Below are 24,989 nucleotides of genomic sequence, written 5' to 3'. Positions count from 1 at the left end.
ATATCTTTTTTCCATTCTTTTATTTTTAGCCTGTTTATATCTTTGAATCTAAAGAGTATCTCCTATAGATAGCATATAGTTGAATCTTTTTTTAATCTAGTCTGGCAATCTGTCTTTTGATTGGACTATTTAATCCATTCACATTTTATGTCATTATTGATGTAGTTGGATTTACAGCTCCCATTTTCCCTTTTGTTTTCCATCTCATGTCTTTTTTGTTCGTTTATTGCTCCTTCACTGTTTTCTTTTGCATTAAGTTCATATTTTCTAGTGTGACATTTTATTTCCTTTGATGATCGTTTTCACTATGTTTTGGGAGTATTTTCTTAGCGCTTGCTCTAGGTCTTATCATCCACATCTTAACTCTTCTGAATTGACTTCCCATCCCCAGTGTTGTTTGAAGCAGATCTGTGCTGATTCCCTTAGATCGGTGCTTAATCAGGGTTTCACTCACGCGGTCACTTGAATGGCGTGGACTTCCCCAGGATGCTGATGTGTTTGCCTGACGGTGTCCTTTTGCTCATTGTCATCTGGGCATGATGAACACGTCACAGCCCTCCTAGGACCTGCGATCATCGAAACTGTGTGTGAGGCTCTGCTGTCCCAGGAGCGGGGCTGGGACAGACGCTGACTCCTCTGTCCTCACTCTGTGGTTTTAGTGTCTTTTCATCTCCTTTGCCCCATCGAAGCCAACTGGTTTGTGGCCCTGATCCTGATGCTGGACTCCAAATCTGGGTCAGTGTGTCAGGCCCACTTGGAGGCAGGTCTCTGGGTTTTAAGGAGTTCTCCATACAAGAAAGCCCCGAATCAGCCTAGAGATAAACTTACCGAAGGCCACCCTGGTGCTTGTTGGCCATGACCCTTTCGGCTGAGAGCCTAGGATGGCGGCCGTGGCGGTGGTCAGGACAGCACGGGGCCAGGCACAGACAGCGGGTCGTTGGCAGGGTGAGCCACAGTGTTCCGGATGCATTGAGTTGATGCTTCAAAACAGCATTCAGGTATCCATCAGAACTTTGTGGAGCTTGCATACTTTTATTTTCTGGATTTTAAAAAAAATAACAGCTGTATTAAGTATAATTCACATGCCATACAATTCACCCTTTTAAAGTGTACAATTCAGTGGTGGTTAGTATGTTTACAGACTTGTATAGCACTTATTACCCCATCTACTTGCAAACATTCCATCACCTCAAAAAGAAGCCCTGTCCCCACGAGCAGTCTCTCCCCATCCCCTCCCCAGCCCCTGGCACCCACTCATCCACGTCCCGTCTCTGTGGATCTGCCTGTTCTGGACATTTCATATAAACGGAGTCTCACACTGTGAGCCCTTCTGTGTCTGGCGTCTCTCACTGAGCATGATGTTCTCAAGGTCCATCCACGCTGTGGCCTGTGTCCGAGCCTCGTCCCTTGTCATGGCTGAGTGATATTCCACCTGTGGATGGACCACGTTGTGTTGATCCATTCTTCTGTTGGTGGACATTAGGCTGTTTCCACTTTTTGGCTATTATGAATAATGCTGCTGTGAATACTCATGAATGAATTTTTTTGTGGACGTTACGGGTTCACTTGTCTCGGGTCAACACCCAGAAGTAGAATTGCTGGGTCCCATGGTAGCTCCATGTTTAACACTTTAAGAAGCTTCCAAATTGTTTTCCAAAGTGGCTATACCATTTCCCAATCCTACCAGCAACGGAGGAGGGTTCCAGTTTGGTCTGGTATTTTTGATTTGAATTGGTAGGGAGTGGGTGCCATCACGGTTGGGTGATTGTTCAGTGCCAGGAATGTGTGTCCCTTTTCCTGAGATCCCGTCTTGTCCCCACATGCAGCAGCCAGTGAGCTACCAGAGGTTCGGGACCTCAGTGTCCCAGCACAGCTCCCAAGGGTGGTTCTTCTCAAATATGCTTTGTTTTTATAAAAGAGATACATCAGTCTTGTCAGCCTGTGAGTGACAGATATCCCAGCAGCCAGCTCCCCAGAGATGACGGCTCTTGGCATCTTGGTGAAGGCCTCCTGGTCAGCGCTGCGCGGCGGACGCAGGCCTTTGTGTGTCAGTGACTGCGCACTCCTTTACTCTGGTGCACATGTGTCATTTACTTACTTACTCTCCTGTTAATGGGCACTTAGATTATTTGTATTTTTTGCTCTCTTAAACAAAGCTGCGGCAAGCGTCCTTGCCGCCACCCCCTCAAGGTGAGTGTCCGTGAGTGGGCCGTTCAGAGCACGGATGCCTGTTACAATTGGAAGCATGTTGTTCACTTGTCGCCAGGAAGGTGGTCTGAATGGCCGCTCCTGTGGCCGCGCAGGACAGCCGTCGTGCTGGGACAGCCCTGGCTTCTGTCCCTCCTTTTGATCTGTCTCCTCATAGTCGCTTCTTGTTTGAATTGCCAGTTCGTGGCATTTGCTGGCTTGTTGCATTGTCGTGTTCATTTTCTTCTTGACTTACAACAAGGTCTCCTCAGACCCAGCACTCTCGATGTCCCAAGCACTGTGGACGCTGGGGTCGGATCACGCTCTGGGGTGGGCCCATCCTGGGCCCTGCCTCCACCCAGCCCATGCCAGGAGCACATCCCCAGGTGTTACCAAGTGTCCCCTGGGGGGCAGGGTCACCCTGGGTTGAGAACCTCTGTTGTATAATAATCCTCTTATATTCGGGCTGTCAGCACCCTTTTGCATTACACATTTTTTTCTCAGTTCCTCTTTTATTTTTGATGTGTTATTACATAGAATGTTTTAAAGTTTATTGCCAAATTTGTCCTGTCCTTTAGGGCTTCTGGTGTTGTGACCTGCTTAGAGAGGCCTCCCCGACCCCAAGATCACAAGCATTGGTCCGTGTCTTGCTCCTCGTACTTTCGTGGGTTTTGCTGCAATCTGGACGCAGGGAGAGGGCTGGCGTTGTGTTTCCCCCAAGCGCCCGGGCTGCCAGCCGGTGTGCCCAGTGTGTAGCACGCAGATCTAGAGCTGCCACCCTGCCTTCTGCCCTCGGCCCCAGGTTGTTAGCTGTGTGACCTCAGGCAGGTCACCTCACTGGCCAGTGGGCTGTAACAACAGTACCTGCTTCATAGGGTTGCAGGCTGGTCAGATGTGCCAGGCACTTAGAGCCCTCCTCACGGCCTCTCCATCCTTCCGCCAGTTCCAGGGAAGCCCCAGGGCACAGTCTGGAAGGAAATGGTGTTCTGGGAGGTCCTTGAACCCGGCTTGGCTCCCAGGCCTGGAACATCCCTCTCTGTCTGCAGCCCCACCCAGGTCTCTGAGCTCCTAGACAACAGCAAAATTACAAAGCAGATTTGCAGATAAATAGAAAGATTATTTTGTTAATGATTACGGTTTTAAATAGTTAATTAGGGACCATCAAAGACCCCCAACTGTGTGTGAAGCGTGGATGAGTCCTTTGCTTATCTGCCAGGGGGTGTCCTCTGGCCCGGTGGGAGCTGGCTTGGGGGCCCCCAACCCCCGGGCCTCTGTCCCCTTTTCTGTCTGTGGCTCCAGGACAGGTGGCCTTGGCCCTGGGTGCTCAGTGCCCCGTTTTCTCCCCTCTGCCTGAGGCTCAGAAGGAAGTGCAGCAGCTGCGCCCTGGGCTTTCTGGTCCTTCATCCAAGCACTTCCTTCGTACTCTTTTAATAAAAATGTTTTTGGACATAAATTCAGACTGACCAAACAGTTGCAAGAATAACACAAAGAATTCCAGGTACCTTTCACACAGATTCCCCATGTGGCGACATTCTGCTGCGTTCGTCTTCATTCCTTTCCTCTCCTCACTCTCTGCTTTTCCCTAAACTGGTTTTTTTTTTTTTGGAGACAGAGTCTTGCTCTGTTGCCCGGGCTAGAGTGCCATGGCGTCAGCCTAGCTCACAGCAACCTCAAACTCCTGGGCTCAAGCGATCCTCCTGCCTCAGCCTCTCAAGTAGGTGGGACTACAGGCATGCGCCACCATGCCCAGCTAATTTTTCATATGTATATTTTTAGTTGTCCAGCTAATTTCTTTCTATTTTTAGTAGAGACAAGGGTCTTGCTTTTGCTCAGGCCGGTCTTGAACTCCTGACCTTGAGCGATCCTTACAGGCGTGAGCCACCACACCTGGTCCCTAAACTGTTGCAGTTCGCTGCAGACGTGGCCCTCCTGTAGCTCCAAACACTTCAGTGTGTTTCCCCTGTATCCAGTTATCAAAATCAAGGAATTAACACTGTATCTTCTACTCTGCAGGTCCGGTGCTGATTTTGCAGTAATGTCTTTGAGTGTCGAAAGAGAATCCGAGGGGAACGCATTGCATTCTGTTGTCTCGTGTCTGTTGCTTCTTTTCATCTGGGAGGGTTCCCGAGTCTGTGTTTCACGGCTTTGATGTTGTGAGGAGTACAGGTTGTTACCCTGTCAAATGTCCCCCCAGGTGGATTTGTCAGATGGCTTCTCAGGACCGTATTCAGGTTATACACTTTTGGCAGGAACGTCCTGGGGCCGATGTTGCGTCCTTTGCGGTGCAGGGCGGTGCAGGGTATAGGGAGGCCCGTGTGTTTGATCTGCCCCATTGCTGGTGATGTTAACCTTGACCCTCGGTTAGGGTAGTGTTGGCCGGGTTTCCCCGCCATCAGGTTACTATTTTACCGTTTGTATTTACTAAGTATTTTGTGGGGAGGTACTTTGAGCCCGTGTAGACACATTGTTACTCCTCAAACCCTGCATGTTTCAGCAGCCATCACCAATGCGTGCCAGGTGGTGGCTGTCCAATCGTTCCTTCTCCATTTATGAGTCAGCATTGTCTTCCTTTCTTGTTTACTTCTTTCGGCGTGGCCTGTGGCCTCGTGGGCTCTTACTGACCCAGTAGGTTGTACGTACCCTAGTGCTGTGTGATTGATTTGGTGCTCACGTGGCCCCAAGCTTGTCCTGCCGGAGCGCTGTGAAGCTGGCTCCTGTGCCAGTTGACACGTCCCCGCCACTGTCTGAGCACATCTGCCTTTGTGGCACTGAGGTGCTCCCGGCTCCTCCTGTGGCCTCCCTCCCTGCAGCCCATCCGGGGTTGACCGTCTCCAAGGAGCCCTGGTGCTGTATGTGGGGAGTGCCATTTAGACACCAAGGTCTGGGCGCTCCGTGTGCTCATGGCTGCCTGGATGTCCCTGCCACCAGGCCCTCTAATCAGAGAGAGCTGGGAAATAGACATGTGCACGTCATGCACACATACATGCATATGTTAGTGTGTGTATGTATGTACACATGTGCAGACACGCAGACATCCGTATCCATTTCTGCATCCACCTGTGCTCCCATCCACACTGATGCCCATGAGTTCACACCGACACCTCTGGCTCCAGTCCCACCCAGGGTCCTGCGTCCCTGTTTGTCACTCCTTTCACTGACAGCGAGAGCCTGGCAGGTGCCCACTCTAACAGCAGCCTCCAGGGTAGGAGCCAGCGTTTCCGTTATCTTTATCTCGAGGGCACACCGTTCCCAGCCGCATTCAGAAGTTAGTTACATGGAGTAGTTCTTCCTTGTCCTCCTCCCCTGCTCACTGTGGTCTTATTGTCCGCTTGAAATAAGGTTTGGTTTATTTGTTTCTGTTTGTATTTTGGATTAGGATTTTTTCCCACAACTCTTGTTGGTTTTATTTATTTCTTTACTCATTTATTCATCGATTCATTTAGTATGTAGTAATGGAACACTAGCACAGTTCCAAAGTCGGGACTCTACAAGAGAAGGCGTGTGGAGAGAAGTGTCGCTGACGCTCCCCGCCATCCTCAGCCCTGCAGGGGAGGAACCTTGGTGGCCTCTGGTCCAGCCTTTGGGTGCGTCTCCCAGGAGCAGACGTGTGTGTTTGTGTATCCCTGCTTCGTCACATGCAGGCGGTGTCCTAGGGTCTCTCTTGCACCGTGGTCTTTTCACTTAACAGCACGTCCTGGAAACCACTTCAGGAGGCCTGGGAGGTCGCAGTCGCCCTCTCTCTCCCATGTGTGGACATTTAGGTTGTTTCCACTCGCTTACAGCGAATAACCTGGTATAGACGGATTTGCACGGTGGTGGGAGAGTATCTTCAGGGTAGGTTTTTTTCTACCAGTGGGGTTGCTGGGTTGGGAGAGAGAGAACTGCAGACGTGTTTTGCTGTGACAGCATCTGCCTCTCATCGTCCCTCCCGCCCGCCCTACTGCACGGGCCGAGAGGGCTGGTTCCCGGCCTCGCCAGCAGGGCGCGCTGTTCCCATCTAAAGCACCCGCCGGTCCCGAGCTCAGAAGTGGGTCATGTGGAGTTTCAGTTCGCGCTTCTGTAATCATGAGTGGGGAAGGGTGTCTGGTCATATGATAAAGGCCACTTTTTAAATCTTTGCTGTGAATTTTGTCTTCATGCTTTTCACCCATTTTTTTCTATCGGATTTTTGGCCTTTACCCCCTAACTTAAAACTCCGATGTGTATATCAGGGAGCTGAGTCCTGGTGGCATGTGCCACAAGTAGGGTGTTCTCTCAGTCTCCTGGTTGCCTTTGACTTTGTTATGGTGTTTTGTTTTTGTCTTTTTTGGGGGGGTTTGTTTTGTTTTTTGCCCTGCAGAAGGTTTTCCCCTTTTTCTTTTCTTTTTTTAAACATAGTCGCATTTCTGAATCTTGTCTCTCTTTGACGCTGCCTCTGTGCGCTAGTTGCAAGGACTTCTCCTGCGCCGAGGCCGAGGAGTGCCCCACGCCTTCTCCTGGTGCTGGGTGGCTTTGTTCCTCGCCTTTCGAGCTCTCATCCGTTTGCAGCTCCTCCTTGAGAATGGTGCGAGGTAGGAACCGCCTTTCCCCAGATGGCCACCCAGTTGTCCCAGCACCATTGATTGTATAGTCCCTTGTCACCCCAGTCTGTCCCCACCTGCAATCCCTGAGGCCAGGTGCTTTGCTGGGTGAGAATTCTCTGTCCTCCTCTTCCTGAGTTCCTCTGGCTTCTCTCCAGGGACGGTTTGGTATTTTTTAGGGTCTTTGGACTTTTCTGTGTACTTTGGTGCACAATGCTGATTAGTAGTTAATACGTGGCAGTGACAGTCTGTGTACTGGAGGGCAGCCACGCTGGCGGGGACGCAGGGACTCCTTTAAGGATTCTTTTTTCTTTTTTTTCCAAGACAGAGTCTTGATCTGTCACCTGGGCTGGAGAGTAGTGATGTCATCACAGCTCACTGCAGCCTCCAACTCCTGGGCTCAGGCGATCCTCCCGCTTCAACCTCCCAGAGTGCTGGGATTATAGGTGTGTGCCACCACGTGTGGCCTACAGATTTTATTTTATTTTATTTTATTTTTTTTGAGACAGAGTCTCACTCTGTTGCATCAGCCTAGCTCACAGTAACCTCAAAATCCTGGGCTCAAGCAATCCTATTGCCTCAGCCTCTCTAGTAGCTGGGATTACAGGCATGTGCCACCATGCCTGGCTGATTTTTTCTATATATATTTTTAGTTGTCCATATAATTTCTTTCTATTTTTAGTAGAGACGGGGGTCTGACTCTTGCTCAGGCTGGTCTTGAACTCCTGACCTCGAGCAATCCTCCTGCCTATGCCTCTCAGAGTGCTAGGATTGCAGACGTGAGCCACTGGGCGCTCGGCCTACAGATTCTTTTAAATCCTTTTCTCCTGGGGGCATAAAGAGATGGGAACTCCTCCAGTGCATGGGACTTGCCATTTCCACAAGCCAGTGCCTGGTCCTCCTCTCACCCGCAGCTGCCCTGTCACTCCTACAGCCCAGACCCTGTGCCCTGCCACTGGCCCCCATCTCCTCCTCGCCCGGCCCAGAGTGCGGGGTCCACAGTGGGCTTGTCCTCACTGCTTGCCCCACTGGGTCCCTGGCCCTTCCCAGCCCTCACTGCATGTTGGCAGGTCCGTCTGTGCCTGCACTTCCGACGTGAGCCATCACCAGCCCACGTGGTGCAGGTGCGGCCCAGCCCGGCAGCTTGTTGGAGCAGGGCTTGCAGTGGGTGGCGCTGTCCCTGGGGCATGCTTGGCAACGTCGGGAGACTGTTCTGGTTGTGTCGACCAGGGGTGTAGATGTATACGTTCTACATCCTAAATTTCAGCCACTTGAAGACACCTTAGGCTGTAAGACGCACCCGTGCTCCATGCCCATGGGGAGTCCAAGAGGAGACCCCTGGTCAGAGCTGGGACAGCCGGCCTCCTCATAGTCACCGCACAGGGGCTGTGCGCGGGGTGAGGGAGGGCGGGAAGGCGGGATGGTTTCCAGAGGAAAGGCCGTGTTTGAACAAACCCCCACCAAACAATGACTCGCCCTCGCTCCGAAATCGGATTTTGCCAGCATCCTGTACTTCTATTTGCTAGCCCTGGCCACCCTTGGAGAGGGCCATTGTTTGTCCTGAGACTGCCTCCTTTGCTAACACTGTCCATCAGCAGGGCCATCATATCTTCAGTGGTTGCAGGTGGGTAGTGGCCCCAGGTGATGGACAGATGCCACCCCTGACCCCTTCTGGAAGACACCTTCAAAATTATCACAAGCAGCCGGACCTCAGAGGCTGCATGTGTAGAAGAAACGTGGGACTTTGGTGCTGAAACCAGGAGTGTCACGGCAAACTGGGACCAGTTGGTCACCCTCACCCTCGGCACAGGGTGTATGCCAGGGCTGGTGCAGGAGCGGAGGTGCAGGGGAACCTTCCTCTCGCCCAATCGTGAGGCTCCTGGGCCCCTGGAAGAGGTCACCCCACCAGAGATGCCCATGGAGCATCCTTTTCAGCATGCGGAGCATGCTGGGCTGTCCCCCAGAGCGTGGCACACAGCTTCCACGTGTCCCGTCTGTACCTGGGACCCGGTGTGAGGCCTCCTGCTCCTGGTCCCAGTGCTCGAAAGTGTGTCTGTCTGTGCAGCCCACCCTGTGGCTGTGTGCAGAGGTGCTGGCAGCCTTCTGCCGCCCAGACCCCCGAGACAGGAGGAGCCTGGCACTGGGACTCTGCACCTTTCTCCAGGTGGATAACTGGGCAGAGGTGTTTGGCTTTCTCGGTGGTCCTGTGACCTCACTGCACTGGGCTGTCTTAGAACCTCGTAATGGGGTCGAGGAAGGAGGCAGAGCCCTCTTGGGACTGGGGTGCTGAACGGCAGCTCTTCGCCATGCTCTCCTGGCTCAGGGGCAGAGTCCAGAAGGTGCTGGATGCTCTCTGTGTGGTGGTGGCGGCTTGTCTTCCTCTCACTCCGTTGCTGTGATGTTGAGCATCTTTTTGTGTAATCACTGGCCTTCCGTGTGTCCTCTTTGGAGAAGTGTCTGCCTGAATCCTTTGCCTGTTTTTCTACTGGGTTGTTTTGTTGTTGTTGCTGTGTTGTAAAAGCTGTTGGTATATCCTGGATACTCGAACCTTCCCAAATATATGATTGGCAGATATTCTCTCCTGTCTCTTCACTCTCTTGCTGGGACCCTTTGAAACACAACGTCCTATTTATCTAGTTTTTCTTTTGTCCCACGCACTTTTGTAGTTGTTTCCAGGAACTGTGCCTAATCCAAGGTCATGAAGATTTATTCCTGTGTCATCTTCTAAGAGTTTTGTAGTTTTGCATTTAAATTTAGGTCTGTAGTCTGTTTTGAATTCTTTTTAATATATGGTGTGAGGTAGGGGTCCACCTTCATTCTTGTGCATGTCGATATCCAGTTGTCCCAGCACCATTTGTTGAAAAAACTATTCTTTCCCCATCGAGTGGTCTTGGCATTCTTTTAGAAAATCAGCTGGCTTTAAATGTGTGGGTTTATTTCTGGACTAACAACCCTCTCCCACCAATCTGTGTGTCTGTCCTTACCCGGCATCACACTGTCTCGATTACTGTGGGCTCGTCACCCTGAGCTATTTCATAGCTAGTCTTTGGTGTGGACATTAAGGAAAAATGCGGTTCTTACATTTTCCATGTAAGAACCAAAATTAGCTGATGAGACTAGAGCCTTTGTGTTGGGATCCAGCAAACTCTGCCTGTCCCCTGCTTCCCTGACTGAGCTGTCACAATGTCCTCAGTTGGATTTTTTTTTATCAGTAACGATATGGAAGATTTGGAGAAATACGTGCAAATCAGAGACTCTTTCCTCAGGATGCAAACAAAGGTAGATGAAAAATGTCAGTTTTTCAGTTGTTTCAAACAGGAAGGATCTGAAACTCGTGTTTTGTAGGTTTGGTCTTTAATATATCCTTGAAATGGATTGTGGCGTGGTGTCCACTTGCCTTCTGTTGGGTTTGGATCTTTTTACAGCCGGACTCTCCTCTTGCCACTGACACCTGCTATGCTGTGAGCTTCAGAGGACAGAGGTCCAGGTCGTGGTTGGTTTTTTTTTTCCTTAATGTTTTATTTTACAATAATTTTAGATTTACTGAACTGTTCCAAAGACAGAACAGAGTGTTCCACGTACCTTTCATTCAGCTTCCCTGATGTTAGCATCTTACGTAACCAGAGAAGAATGCTCCAAATTAGCGAATTACGTGATGCGATGCCATTTACTAAACGGTAGATTTCATTAGGATTCCACCACTTGTCCCGCTAATGTCCCCTTCTTGGTCTAGGACCGTACCCGGGATCCCACGTGGCATTTAGTCTCAGGCTCCTCTGGGCTGTGCCAGACGCTCAGTCTTTCCTTGTCTTTCATGACCTTGGCACTTGCGTAGAGTCCTGGTCAGGTATTTAATATGTTGTAGAGTGAACTTCACTTGGCGCCGTCTGTGTTTTCTCGTGATTGGACTGGGATTCTGGGTGTTTTCTGGAAGGGTGCTGCAGGGGCGGTAGTGAGCGTGTCCGGAGCCACCTTGACACCGCTGCGTCTCATCGCTGGTGATGCTCGCTGGTGATGCTGGTGGCGGTCGCCTAGCTGAGACACTGTCAGGTCTCCCTGCTGTAAAGTTGCTCCTTTTCTCTTTGGGTCTGTGAGACCACGCAGACACCTGTGCTTCAAACTTCTGCCTGTTGATTTCCCCATCTGCCTGTGGGTCCTGCCTGCAGTGATTATTTCCGTGGTGTCCCGACGGTGATGTCGTGTGACCCTCATTCCTTCCACACTTACTAATTAGAATTCTTCTGTGGAGAACTGTCCCCTTTCCCCCGCTTATGGATTACATGCAAACTTTCGTATCAGTAGGGGCTCGTGTATATTTGTTCATGGATTATAATCCAGTACTGCAATCTCTGACTTTGCTGTAGCACTGTCCTTTCCTTGGCCATCGGGCCGTCCTTCCCGTGTCCTTTCTGTGCGTCCCATCTTCTGCCGAGCATTTCCTGTACGTGCACGTCTTTGTTCATTTCTCTGTCTGTTTTCAAAAGCCCGTGAGTCCAAGCTGATTGGGCCATGGAGTGTTCAAATTGTGAGCCTGCCTGAGGCTTTGGGTGGCCTCCCCCACCTATGGGGGTACACGGGGTCCCTTGCAGCAGGGAGGACCTTCCTGGTGGGCCAAGGCTTGGGTGGGAGGCAGGAAATGACCTGTCCCTGTTGAGGGCCACTTTGGGCTGGTGGCCAGGGGAGGTGTAGGCAGGGCTGGGCACGGAGCCATCCCGGGTTAGGCCGCATAGTGAGCGTCCGGCTGAGGGGCCTAGAGAATGCCCAGTTAACCCTCCTCTTTGACCTGTGCCCAGCCCGGCAGGAGGTGGGCCGTGTGGTCTGGTGGGGGCCCAGCCTGGGCTAGTGGGGGGTCCGGTGGCCGGGACCAGCTCCATTTGGAGTCCCTGGTGCCGGTGCTGTGGTGTAGCCTGATCCCTGCTGCTTGTCTGTCCCGGCCCTTGGCAGAGGGGCCAGCCGGCCAGCCGTGGTGCCTGCTGCTCCGTCGGCGTCCGTGCGCTCGGGATCTGCGCGTGTGGCGTGGTGGCTGTTACGTCATCGTCGGCTGTGCCCTCTCAGGGGCGCTGGTGTCGGTGCCTGGGGCTGTCACCGCAGCCTCTGATCTCGCTGCAGCCAGACCCCCCCTTGCCAGGTCTGCTCCTAGTGCCCCAGATTTGCCCAGAATCCACAGCGAGGCCAGCAGGCCGGGCCCGTGGCGGGACACAGTCACGCCCAGCCTACCTCGGCCCTTTTTTTTAAATTAATAGACTTTATTTTTGGAACAGTTTTAGATTTACAGAGACATTGGACAGGTAGTACAGAGAGTTCCTGTATCTGCTGCTTCCCCCATTTCTTTTCTTTCTTTCTTTTTTTTTTTTTTTAAGACAGAGTCTCGCTCTGTTGCCCGGGCTAGAGTGCGTGGGGTCAGCCTAGCTCACAGCAACCTCCAACTCCTGGGCTCAAGCGATCCTTCTGCCTCAGCCTCCCGAGTAGCTGGGACTACAGGCATGCGCCACCATACCCGGCTAATTTTTTCTATATATTTTTAGTTGGCCAAATAATTTCTTTCTGTTTTTAGTAGAGACGGGGTCTCGCTCTTGCTCAGGCTGGTCTAGAACTCCTGAGCTCAAATGATCCACCCGCCTCGGGCTCCCAAGTGCTGGGATTACAGGCGTGAGCCACCGCGCCCCCACCGCGCCTGGCCTTCTTCCCCCATTTCTTTATCATTACCATCTTACCTCAGTGGGGTCCATTTGTCACAGTTAACGAGTGAGTTAAAGTCCACGCCTTATTCAGGTTTCCTCTGTTTTTCCAGCCAGGAGTCCCCGTAGCATTCGCAGTCCGGTGTCCTCAGGCTGCCCTGGGCGCTGCCGGGTCTCAGATGCCCTGGGCAGGCCTGGGGAGATGGCAGGACACCCCCCAGCTGGGTTCGTCTGTGCTGCTCTAGTGGTTAGAGGGGTGCTGGGTGTGGGAGGAGGTGTGGGAGGTGGGTCCTCCCTGTCGCCTCCTGTCAGGGTCAGGGGTACACACCGCCACCGAGGCTTGCTTTGACCACCTGGCTACACGCGCATGGGTCAGGTTTGCCACTGTAAAGTCACTCTTTCCCCCCTGTCCATCTGGGCACTTCATGAAGTGGGGGGCTGCCTGTGCCCTCTGACCCCTCGCCCCTGGACGCCCGGCCTAGTGCCTGTCGGGGAGCCTGTGGCTAGGTCTGAGGCCAGGCCTCAGGGTCCCAGAGCCTCCAGAGTGGTCGCTGGCTGGCCTGGGGGGCCCCTGCCTCTGAGGGAGTAGTGGGGGGCCAGCCCGACCTCTCATCCGTGGTGGGTAGGGGTCAGGGTAGACGGAGGCGTGTGCTCGGGCTAGCACTCTGGGAGGCCAAGGTGGGAGGATTGTTCGAGGTCAGGCGTTTGAGACCAGGCTGAGAAAGAGTGAGACCCCATCTCTACAAAAAGTAGAAGAATTAGCTGGATGTGGTGGCGCACGCCTGTAGTCCCAGCTACTCAGGAGGCTGAGACAGGAGGAGTTGGAGGCTGCTGTGAGGTATGATGACGCCACTGCACTCCAGCCCAGGGGACAGAGTGAAACTCTGTCTCAAGAAAAAAAAGGAAAATCAGTTGAATGGATCATGCCAAGTAATTTTAAGAACCACATTAAAATGGCCGGGCGCGGTGGCTCACGCCTGTAATCCTAGCACTCTGGGAGGCCGAGGTGGGCGGATCGTTTGAGCTCAGGAGTTCGAGACCAGCCTGAGCAAGAGCGAGACCCCATCTCTACTAAAAATAGAAAGAAATTATATGGACAGCTAAAAATATATATAGAAAAAATTAGCCGGGCATGGTGGTGCATGCCTGTAGTCCCAGCTACTCGGGAGGCTGAGACAGGAGGATCCCTTGAGCTCAGGAGTTTGAGGTTGCTGTGAGCTAGGCTGACGCCACGGCACTCACTCTAGCCTGGGCAACAAAGTGAGACTCTGTCTCAAAAAAAAAAAAAAAAAAAAGAACCACATTAAAATAAGAAAATGTCAGAGTACATTGCATGTTGTGAAGATATTTATGAAACCTGTGTTATTTAAAACTGCTGGTGAATCGTAGAAAGTGTGCAACAGAGCCAGGGTCCAGGGGGTCAGACCCACTGAGGGGACGCTGGAGTCGCTTCTGAAGCTCGAGGCAACCTGAGCCAGGGGCTGGCCCGAGTCGGGGCTCAGACACCGCAGGGCCCACACACCTGGGTGTCCCGGGAGCCTTGGGCGTCGGATGGTGAAAGGCATCGGTGCCCCCGCCAAAGCTTGCAGGTTTGTCCCGCGTCTGTGCGGCAGGCGCCTGAGTGTCTCTGCCCTGACACCCCCGGGGGTGTGGAACGAGGCTGCACCTTCCATGCACTCTTCTCCTTGCAGGGGCAAAGCGTGAAAAGGTCTCTGTAGCTGTCTGTGCCTTAAGGCTTCCAGAAGCTTCTTTGGTTTAACTTGATTGTTCGTGGAGACTCTCACTGCCTCAGCTGCCGGCTTTTAGGGGCTGAGCTTAAAATGGGCCGTCTCTGGAAGACTTTAATGGGTAAAGTGCAGGGTTACGGGTTTTCATGTCCTTGACAATCGATAAGGACATGGAAAAATCCGAATAGGGGCAAGTGTCCTTGGGCTCCACAGTGGGTAAGAGTCTGCTTTAGAATTAAAACTTGTTAATCTTGCTTTTATTTGCACATTTTAGGAGCCGTCACCATTTCGGAGGTGCCGACAGAAATCCCAGCAGTTACTGGAGCGACCCCAGCTATTGGGACACAGCCGGGAACGTTGAAGGAAGTGAGTGCGCGTGACGGCCCAGTGGCTGCGCAAGGCCGGGCACCGCAGGCCGCAGCCTCCTCCCGGGGCGGCCGTCAGACCCGCACGCGCAGAGGAGGTGGTGCCCCTCCTGCTTCTGAATTCCTGGACATCCAGGGTCGGGTTGTCTGTGGACTATACCCACAGGTGGGGAGGTTCTTCTGGATGGTTCTGTGCTAGGTCTGCGTGCTCTGTGCTCACATCTCGCTCTCGGGGACGCTTCCTCGTCCATACTGTGGGCATCGGCCGGGGGACGCCTCTTGTGGGCATATCCCCCAACTGCCACCATGGAGGAAGTGGGGACAAGTTACAATGGGGGTCCCTAAAAACGGGAGACTCCATGTAAGTGCTGTTGGAGGAATTCTCTGCCCAGCTGCTCCGGGCTTCAGTCCCGTCTGCTGTGCTTTCCTAATAAAGCCGGGACAGTGGGTTTTAAAGAGGTGGCCTCTGATGGTGGCCCGAGGAGACCATTCCTGAGACGAGAGGGAACAGTGTCATCACATTGGCTCACGTCCACAGGGGCCCAGCCACGACAGGTGGGACGGTGTCAGGTGTGGCACCTCCTGGGCTCCTTGTGGTGAGTCCTTGGTGGCTGTCCCCGTTGGCCCCAGGCCACTAAGGAAATGCTACCTCACCGTCAGGGCTGCTCTTGGGCTCTGTGTCGCTGTGATGCTCCCCTGGGCTGGAGCGATGAAGGTGCCCGTGCAACGGCCCGTAGTGAGCTAAGGCCGAGGCTGGGCTGGAACTGGGGCCCTTGTGCCAGACACGGTGCCTTTTCTGGTCTGTGTGACTCAGGCACTCGGGGAGGGTGGTGGGGCCCAGCTTCCTTCTGGAAGGGATGTGGCAAAGGAACAGGCTTCGGGCATCTGGGGCAGGGGCGGCAAAGTGTGGCCCACGGACCAAATCTCACTCACTGCCTGTTTCTATAGCTGAGGTTTATTGGCACATGGCCACGTCCCTTTATATGTTGTGTATAGCTGCTCTCTCCTCACAGTGGGGGAATCGGATAGTTGTGACAGTGTGTGACCCGCAAATCGGAAAACATTTCCTCTCTGGTCCCGTGCAGAGAGAAGGGTGCCTGTCCTGGCTGTTCAGGGTGGACGAGGCCCTCACTGACTTGGTTTGGAAACCATCGGTTCTCGCTGTGCCTCCTCGCATGCTGCTTTTACCCTTAAATCCTGTGCCGCTTCACACGACAGGCAGTTCTCTAACTCGCCTGTTCCTTGGCACCAAAACCTGCGCACCACGTACCGGGCGAGTAGCTTGCTCTGTGCGTCGGCTTAACAACCCCTCGCAAGGATGCTGACGTCATCATTAATTACCGTCTCCCTTGATAAAACCATTTCGTTTTGTTTTATTTTGTTTAATGTAATTTAATTTTTTGAAAACAGAGTCTTACTCTGTCACCTGGGCTGGAATGCAGTGGTGTCATCACAGCTCACTGCAGCCTCCAACTCCTGGGCTCAAGTGATCCTCCTGCCTCAGCCTCCTGAGTAGCTGGGACTACAGGTGTGCACCATGCCTCGCTAATTTTTTATTTTTATTTTATTTTATTTATTTATTTATTTATTTTTTTGTTGAGACAGAGTCTCACTTTGTTGCCCAGGCTAGAGTGAGTGCCGTGGCGTCAGCTTTAGCTCACAGCAACCTCAGACTCCTGGGCTTAAGCGATCCTACTGCCTCAGCCTCCCGAGTAGCTGGGACTACAGGCATGCGCCACTATGCCTGGCTAATTTTTTCTATATAGATTTTTAGTTGTCCATATAATTTCTTTCTATTTTTAGTAGAGACGGGGTCTTGCTCTTGCTCAGGCTGGTCTCGAACTCCTGACCTCGAGCGATCCACCCGCCTCGGCCTCCCAGAGTGCTAGGATTACAGGCGTGAGCCACCGCGCCCGGCCTATTTATTTTTTTTGAGACAGAGTCTCACTTTGTTGTCTGGGCTAGAGTGAGTGCCATGGCATCAGCCTAGCTCACAGCAACCTCAAACTCCTGGGCTCAAGCAATCCTCCTGCCTCAGCCTCCCGAGTAGCTGGGACTACACGCATGTGCTACCATGCCTGGCTAATTTTTTCTATATATATTTTAGTTGGCCAGATAATTTCTTTGTATTTTTAGTAGAGATGGGGTCTCACTCTTGCTCAGGCTGGTCTCAAACTCCTGACCTCGAGTGATCCACCCGCCTCGGCCTCCCAGAGTGCTAGGATTACAGGCGTGAGCCACTGTGCCTGGCCTTAATTTTTTATAGACACAGGGTCTCGCCATGTTGCCTAGGTTGGTCTTGAACTTGGCTTCAAGAGATCCTCCCTGCTCAGCCTCCCAAAGCGCTGGGATTGTAGGCGTGAGCCACCATACCCGTCCTCGAATAAGTTAAGAGACTTGATGAACATCTTTTATTTGTCTCTGTCTGCTTTCCACGGAGCCCCCAAGCCGGGGACACGTGACGGTTCACTCATTTTCTCTCTGGCAGTTTGGGGTGCGTGGGTGGAAGGACAGCGTTGGACCTGGGCAGCCCCTGCTTGTGCACATGGGCAGTGGGGTCGCTTGGAGGCGGTGACTTGGAGCATATGGGGTTTTGTTTTGTGTGGTGTATTCACTCAGTGTAGGAGAGGCTCCCGCAGGCCAGGACTGTTAGTTGGATGTCACCTTCCGAGGGTGTGGCCCTCGTCATGGTCTCCTGGGGATCAGTGATGGGGCTGGGCCCTGCCCCAGGGAGCTCCAGGTGTCGTGCCTGCCCGTCCTCGCGCCAGCTCTGGTGGACGGAGGGCACAGGCGGCAGGACCTCCCCCTGAGGACCGTCATTCCCCACACTTGTGCTTCACACCTCGTGGCTCCATCTGAGGCCTCCACGCTTGCTTGTCCCGACGCCCTGGCCTGAGTGTCCAGGGAAGTGACAAGGTGTAAACCTCTCCCCTGGACATCCGCTGGTCGGAGTCCAGCCTGCAGGAACAGTGGCGCCACATCAAGGGGCAGGCCGCGGACAGTGGGGGAGCCAGTGCTGGCGCCCGCTCTGCCAGCCTCGCTCAGGCTGCTTGCTGTCCCCATGAGTCAGCCTGTGACCAGGAAAGGCAGCTCTCCGGGGCGCTCTGTGACCTGGAGCCCTGCCCATGTCTGTTTTCGTTGGGGGAGAGGGGCTTGGTATAGCTTACTCGGGTTTCCGATTTTCTGGAAACTGCTTTTGTCCGAACGGACAGACTCACGCATCTTGCCTGAGACTCCCTGGGCAGCAGCAGCGCCGGGTTGGGAGGGGCGGAGGGATGTGGCGACCATTACATGTCTCTGCATGGTACGTTTTTTACGTGGCAGTTGTGGTGGACTGAATCATGGGGCCAGAGATGTCCGTATCCTTATCCCTGAAACTGCATCTGTTACCTCGCATAGCAGAAGGGACTCTGCAGATGGATTGAGTTAAGGACCTTGAGAAGGGAGGTCACCCTGGATGACCCGGGGGCCCAGTGACAGCACAGGGCCCTCCCACGAGCAGGCAGGAGGGTCGGGGGCAGAGAGACTGGAAGACGCTGCACTGCTGGCTCTGGAGGGGAGGAAGGGCCCCGAGCCGAGGGACTCGGGCGGCCACTAGGTGCTGGGAAAGGCGGGAACCTCCAGCAGGAACCCACGTGAGTGAGGTCCATGCTGGATTTCCGATCTCCAGGGCGATAGGAGAATGATAAATTTATGGTGTTTGAGCCTCTGAGTTTGTGTCACTTGCTACAGCAGTGCTAGCGAACCGTGCACAGGCTTCCAGGAGGCTCCTCGTTCTGCGTTTCTCGAATTAGGCCAGTCGTCAGCTCACAGCCGCCCCTCCAGCCTCGGCCCTTTGGTGCCAGGTGAGCCCCCATCTGGCCAAGCTCACCTTCCTCTCTTGAATTGGTATTGCTTTTTTTTTTTTTTTTTTTTTTTTTGGTTTTTTAATAGAGTCTCGCTCTGTCACCCAGGCTGGGGTGCAGCGCCATCATCACAGCTCACTGCAGCCTCCAACTGCTGGGCCAATCCTCTCACCTCAGCCTCCTGAAGTGCTGGGATTACAGGCTTGTGCCACCTCGCCCAGCCTTGAACTTGCATTTCTAAGTTGATTGTTCGACCTTGGCCTCCTGTATGCCTGCCTCCCGCCCTTGTGGCTGTGCTGATCCAGCCGGTTTCACAGGGTCCGGCCTGATCAAGCCTGTCGCGGAACTGCCGTGGGGCCTGGTGTCCTCCGAGGCTGCTCCTGCCCCTGGTGTCTCCCTGAGCCCCCTGCTCCCAGCCCCGTCCTGCTGTTGGGGAGATCAGCCGTGCAAGCTAGACAAGTGCCGGGCCGGGCAGCCACAGAGGGTGAGGTGCTTGGCCTGGCACCCGGGCTGCAGGGCAGGCTGGCAGAGGTTTCCTGACACTGGCCTCAGGCGGCTGGCAGTTGGGCAGCAGGTGGCCACTTGTGAATGTCCCCAGTCTGTGGGTTTTGTGAGTTCGGGGATCGTGGAGAACCTGGCACACAGTTGGTGCTGGTTACGGCTGGAGTAGAGTGATGCAGAGAACGTTCTGGCGCCGAGCTCTTCTCTCTCCTGCACGAGGCCCTTTATGCAGCTTGGACCAGAGACAAGGGAATCCCGCTGCCTCTTGGAGCTGCTCTGGGACACAGTGACACGCCTGGGGCCGGGCTGAGGGGCGTTCTCCTCCGAGATTGCTGCCCTTCCCAGCCGCCCACTGCTGTCACTGGTTCCTGCTGGGCACTCTGCTTTGGCCACAGAACCAAGCTGAGGTAGTAGCACGGGGCTGTGGCAGCCGGGACTCACAGGGGCGTGTGGGGCGTCACCTGGGGCAGGGACCAGCATGGCAGGTGGAGGTGGGTGTGGGCAGGGGAGCCAAGGGAGAGACGCCCCCAGGGCCGGGCAGGAAGGGGCAGGGTCCCGAGGGGACCTGTCTCCAGGTCCTTTATCGTATCTGCAGAGCCCCTTTTGCCATGTAGGGGAACAGATTTGGGTTCTCGGGGGTCAGGACATGGCTGTCTTTGGGGAGGTATCGTTCTACCCACACTCTCATCCACACCGACCCTCTCCTGCACCGCCCCCACCCCACCTCTCTGCCCTGCCTCTTGGGTGGTGGGCTGCCCTGCCTCTGGCTGCTGCTGCTCAGGACAGGACCCCAGGTCACCCTTGGCCCTCTCCCTGTCAGCAAGTCTGTTGGCTCTGCCCCCACCCACCCTGCTGCCCTCCCTCCCTCTGCCCTGGTCTCTGGGCTCCTCTCCGTCCCGTGTGGAGGGACCCTGTACAGAATGAAGCCATGGGGCCCCTTGTTCTAAAATGTTTATGAATGTCAAGGTGGGGACAGCAGGTGTGGCGGCCGGGCCCTGCGCTCAGCAGACGGGGAGGGAGGGTCTTCACTGAAGGCTGTGCCTGGCCGGGCAGGTGCGGAAGTGCCAGGCGGGCAGAGGCCAGCCGAGGTTGGCGTTTGTCACGCTTGCTTTCGCTCAGTTTACACACGTGTGTTTTCTGCCAAAGCTACTCGGTGTGCACCATGAGCACTGTGGGGCTGGCACCTCAGCCCTCAGTCACTCAGCAATGTCCTAAGAGGGACCATGTCACGGTAACCATGGAAACTAACCGTCCTGCCATAGTGGGTCTGACACGGGCCCCTTTCCACACTTCCCCACTTGTCCCCCGCATGTCTTTAGGACGCTTTCTCTTTGCACGGCTGGTGGCCGCTCCTGTGTCTCTCTTAGTTGAGAAGAGCCTCCTTTCCTTATGTTACCAGTGCAGGAGAACTTCATTCATTCCTTTTTCCCTCTCCCCTTGCCTCCCTCCCTCCCTCTCTTTCTCTTTCTTTTTTTTTTTTAATTTTTGGTCACAGCGTTATTGGGGTATAATTCACCCCCTGCAGTTCGCCGATTCAGTGTCCAGTTCCATGGTTTTAGTACGTGTGTTCACGGAGTTGGGCGGCCATCGCCACAGTCAGTTTAGCACATTGTCATTTCCCCACAGAGAAGCCCCTTCGCCTCGGTGCGGCCCCGGCTGGGTCTGGCGTCCCTCACTGAGCACGACGTCCTCAAGTCCATCCCCGCTGTAGCCTGTGTCGGAGCCTGCTTCCTTGTCTCTGCTGGGTGACATTCCAGCGTGTGGCTGGGCCAGGCGTGTGGATCGTTCGTTGGCTGATGGACATCGAGTTGCTTCCGCCTTTGGCTGTTGAGTCCTGCTGCCACAGACGTGGGTGTGCCAGTTGTTGCGTGGACAGATGTTTTTGTTTCTCTTGGGCACGTACCCAGGAGCGGCACTGCTGGGTCACGGGTGACTGTGTCTCACGTGTTGGGGACTGCCGGGCTGTGCTCAGGGCCCCTTGCCTCCCAGCGGTAGTGCAGGAGGCTCCAATCTCCCCATGCCCATGCCCATGCCCATGCCACCTGTCACCATCCTGACGCTGGTGTCCTGGCGGGGCAAGGTGTACCTCACTGTGGTTCTGACGTGCATGTGCTGATGCCAGGTGACATGGAGCACCTGTCACCTGCTCACTGGCCATCTGTCTGTCTGCTTTGGACACAGGTGTCCTCAAGCCCAGGGCCTGGCTCCTAGCTGGGCTGTTTGTCTGTTGTGGTGCGTGGAGCCCCCTGCGGCGTGGCACTGTCTGGAGCCTGTCCCTCTGCCTGGGCAGCTCCTCGAGCTCCCTCGTGGGGGTGCAGCGTGGTCCTGTGTCCCTGTCCCCGGGTTCCAGGGCTGAGTTTCAGTCAGATTCCTTTTACAGTCTTAGGTGTGTGCGTATGTCAAGGGTGTGGAGGCTGGAGATTGTGAACCATTTTAATTTTCTTCTTTATAACTTACCTACTAAAAAACATTGTTTCCAAAGGCATAAATAAGGCAGCAAAAAAAAAAAAACCAAACCGTGCCCAGTCGACCCCTGAGCTGCCTTTAGGGCGGTGGTGGGTGTGCGTGGGTGTCCTGCCAGCGCACACCTGCGGGAAGCTGCTCCCTTCCCCCCCTTCCAGACGGACGGCCCGTCTCTGCCCTGTGGGTTTCTGTGCTCGAGAGCTACCCCGGGCATTTGATCACCCGACATTGCAGCGTGTGCTGCCAGCCGCCAGGGGCAGCCGTGCACCTTCCCGGTGCCCCCCGCCCCCTCCCCCCCGCCACCCTGTGAGGAGTGGGAGACCCCTGTTTTTTATACACAATGAGCCTGAGGCACTGAGGCACCCCCGGGCCTCCCAGCCAAGCTGGGATGTCGCAGGATCCACACTGCACTGGGCCACCCACCGCAGAGGCAGGTGGGCCTTGGGCAGCCTGGTGGTCAGAGCTTGGCGTGAGGGGCTCCTGGGAGTGTGTGTGGACACTAGGGGATAGGAGGAGGCCACGTATGAGCCAGCCAGGGATGAGGCTGATGGGCATGGCTGGGCCCGGTGCCCACCACCCAGGTGCCACAGGGAAAGGGTCCCAGCAGAGCCTGGCTGGGCTCCCAGCCCCAGCTGCCCGCCTGCCCCATGGCCTGGGCACGCGACTTTACCCCATGGGCCTCTGTGCCCTCCTCGGTAAGTTGAGTTGAGGAGTCACCACGTGAAGGGACCTGGTTGGTTGGTTGGTGCTGGGGCAGCGTGGTGGCCTCCAGTGGCACAGCCGGGGACCTGCCGGTGCTGCTCTGGGGGATGTTTGCGATAAGGCCTTTCCCTTGAACACTGTTGCTGTCGTGTCTGCCGGGTGCTCTCCTCTGCTCCTGCCCCAGGGCATGGTCGCGCGCCATCCCCAGTGTGTGGACTCCGGCTTTGGGGTTGTTCCCCTGCTGGAGCCACGAGGACCCACTGCACAGAGCTCTTACCGGCAGTCAGCGGAGGTGGCCATAAGGGACGCTCAGCTGCTGCCCCTGCGTCAGCCCTGTCTCCAGCCCCGCTGGGATGGACAGAGGGCTGCAGGGAGGAGGCGGGGCGTCCCCAGGCTTTGCCACCGCCTGGACAGAGGTGCCTGCGAGCCCAGCTGGGCTTCCGGAGCCAAACCCCGCGTCGCATTCCTGGGCGCGTGCTGCCCTCTGGTGCCTGCTGCGGGGAGCGCTTTGGGGAATGGGGGCTGCATCTTGGCAATGTGGAACCCACTTCCAGCATGGGGTGGCTTCCTGCTTGCTCTCTCTGTCCCCACATCACTTTGGGGTTGTAGGGTGGGGATGTGGATTTTGTTAATTTCTTCTAAATTTCTGGGTGTGTGTCCACTTGGGTTCTTATCTTTTCCAAAACCTAGAGGGATGCTATAGTCTTTCTACCTTGCATTTGGAGAATTTAATCTGCCAAGGGGGACCTTTTCCCAGAGTCTGTGGCAGAAGCGTCTTCCTGGTTGAGGTGGGAGCTGCTCTAGCCTGTTTATAACCCGCGGTGACTCCGAGCATCTCTGATGGCGGGACATGCGCCACGCTGGCTGTCCTGCTGCCTTGCCCTCTCTGTTCGAGGTTCCTGCCCCCAGCCTGGGTTCCGCTGCCAGTAGCCAGGCTAGTCCCCGAGTGCCCCAGAGGTGCTCATGGTGGGCCCTGCCCCTGGTAGCGGACCCTCCTGCTCGCAAGAGCCCACTCACACGGCCTTGCTCGCCTCCGATACCCCAGCAGGCACCGTCACCTGTGTGTATCTGGCTCCGCGGTGGCTACATTGATACATTGATCTGAAGCCGATGCCAGCCACCGTAGATGAGTCCCTGATAAGGAAAGCTTTTATTTCCGAGGGCCCCTGGTTTAAAATTAGCGCACTAGCTTCCAGTATCGCCTTGGCTTTGAAAACTAGGACGCCTCTGCTTTTAATTAGTTGAAGTCATCGCGGTCTTTTGTGCTCAGTGCAGGGCGATGAGGCCGTGCGCAGGTTTCTCTCTCGCCGCAGCTCGGCTTCCAGGGCCCGGCTGCCTTTGTCCTCCCGGCGGCCGTGGTATTTTTAGTGCCTTCCCAGGGAGGAGGGGCTCCGAGGGACGGCGTGGCGGCACGGGTTGTTCACCCTCTCTTGTCTTCCCTCCACAGGTGTGGCGCCTACACAGCTGCAGCCATGGGGTCCGAGGACCACGGGGCCCAGAACCCCAGTTGTAAAATCATGACGTTTCGCCCAACCATGGAAGAATTTAAGGACTTCAACAAATATGTGGCCTACATAGAGTCGCAGGGAGCCCACCGGGCAGGCCTGGCCAAGGTGGGTGACGTCCCGTACTGACTGCTCTCCATCAGCCTGTGGCACACTTGTGGACCACCCGGGTCCCAGCTGTCGCGGTCCCCGAAGGTGGCGCACGTGCACGTGTTAATTTGTTGGTTGGACCGCTCTGAACTCCAGCACGTCTTTGTGGAGTTCTCACGATGCGCCAGGCACCGTTCTAGGCCCTGGAGTTGAGAAGTGGCCAGCGCAGGCCCGGCTCCGTGGGCCGGCGGGCTGGGGTGGGGACACAGAGCCGTGCTGCTGTGCGTCCCGCCCGGGGCATCTCACCCGAGGGATGTCGGGAGTCCAGGAAAACTTCCCTGGGAGAGTTGGTGCTGGGGCGGCTTTATGTTTTGTCTTTGTATTTCTAGTCGAGCAATTTTTGTTTCCTGAGATGACAAAGCCAGGCAGGGGTCCAACAGGGCAGGTAGAGAGTGAGGAGTTCCCTCCCCGTCCTGACCCGTTGCCAGCCCCCTCCTTGGAGGCAGCGCTGTTCCTGGTTTCTTTTGTCTCTTTCCAAGAGCATTGTGCAGGTGTGTTTGCCTGTGCATGTGTGTGAGGACAGACAGACAGACATGCCCCACGTTGCGGCTAAATATAAACAGTGGCACGCGGCTCCTGTGCGCATTTAGCAGTGCCTGGAGGTGGCCCTGTGTGCGCTTTCTGGAGTTGGCGGGAGGCTGCCTGCGTGGCGCTCATGGCACAGTTCAGAAGGTGAAAAATCTGTGTGTCCTGGGTTCTTTGAGTCACTTGCTGCTTGTTTGACTCTCACTTCATCAGGGACCTCGTTCTCTGTCCCTCAGTTGGGCCGGCAGGTGATCCGTGTCGTGCCGTGAGCCGGGCAGCGAGTGCTTTTGGCTCAGTGCGCCACACGGCCCGGCTGCTGCACGCAGTGCGAATGGACGCAGGGTGTGCCAGTAACCACTTGTGGGCCTGGAGGGTGAATCTTGTATTGCGTTCACTGGTCCTGAAATAGTCACTCTGTGTTTTTTTCCCCAACCGTTTAAAAATGAAGACAACATTCTTAGCTTGGACACTGTACAGGTGCAGGAGGTGGGCTGGACTTGCCCGCGGCGTCCGGGCCCTCCGCCCCAGCCTGGCCTCACTGCCTGGTTTTGGTGGGTTTGTTGAAACGCACGTCTGTGTCCGGTCTGGAATCACGGCAGCTGCCCCCGTGCCAGCTTTGGTTGTCCCTTTAAATGGCCCCAGTGCCGCCACCTGCCTCTCAAGAGCTTTCTCTTGGCTGCCAGGCTGTGGGTGGCTGTCTGAGGGTGGGCTCTGACACCTGTTACTCTTCCTCCCAGGACGGGCTCCCGTCCCCTCCCCAGTGCCTGTGCTGGGGGCAGGAC

The 24,989-nt window shown here is 55.0% G+C and overlaps 1 protein-coding gene across 5 annotated transcripts in view; it reads left to right on the top strand.

Moving 5' to 3' along the window:
• KDM4B (lysine demethylase 4B) overlaps positions 1 to 24,989 on the top strand; it is a 132,981-nt gene that overhangs the window by 15,695 nt on the left and 92,297 nt on the right. For all 5 annotated transcript variants that reach the window (XM_069480074.1, XM_069480064.1, XM_069480081.1 and 2 more), the window contains exons 2-3: positions 14,426 to 14,517; positions 23,475 to 23,640. In XM_069480074.1, the coding sequence (XP_069336175.1) occupies positions 23,500 to 23,640 (141 nt within the window). In that variant the 5' untranslated portion in view covers positions 14,426 to 14,517; positions 23,475 to 23,499. The remainder of the gene's footprint in view (positions 1 to 14,425; positions 14,518 to 23,474; positions 23,641 to 24,989) is intronic.

The sequence above is a fragment of the Eulemur rufifrons genome, chromosome 2, assembly GCF_041146395.1.
Source record: "Eulemur rufifrons isolate Redbay chromosome 2, OSU_ERuf_1, whole genome shotgun sequence".
NCBI lineage: Eukaryota > Metazoa > Chordata > Mammalia > Primates > Lemuridae > Eulemur > Eulemur rufifrons.
The sequence above is the reverse complement of the archived record's forward strand: the minus strand, read 5'-3'. Positions and strand labels throughout refer to the sequence as shown.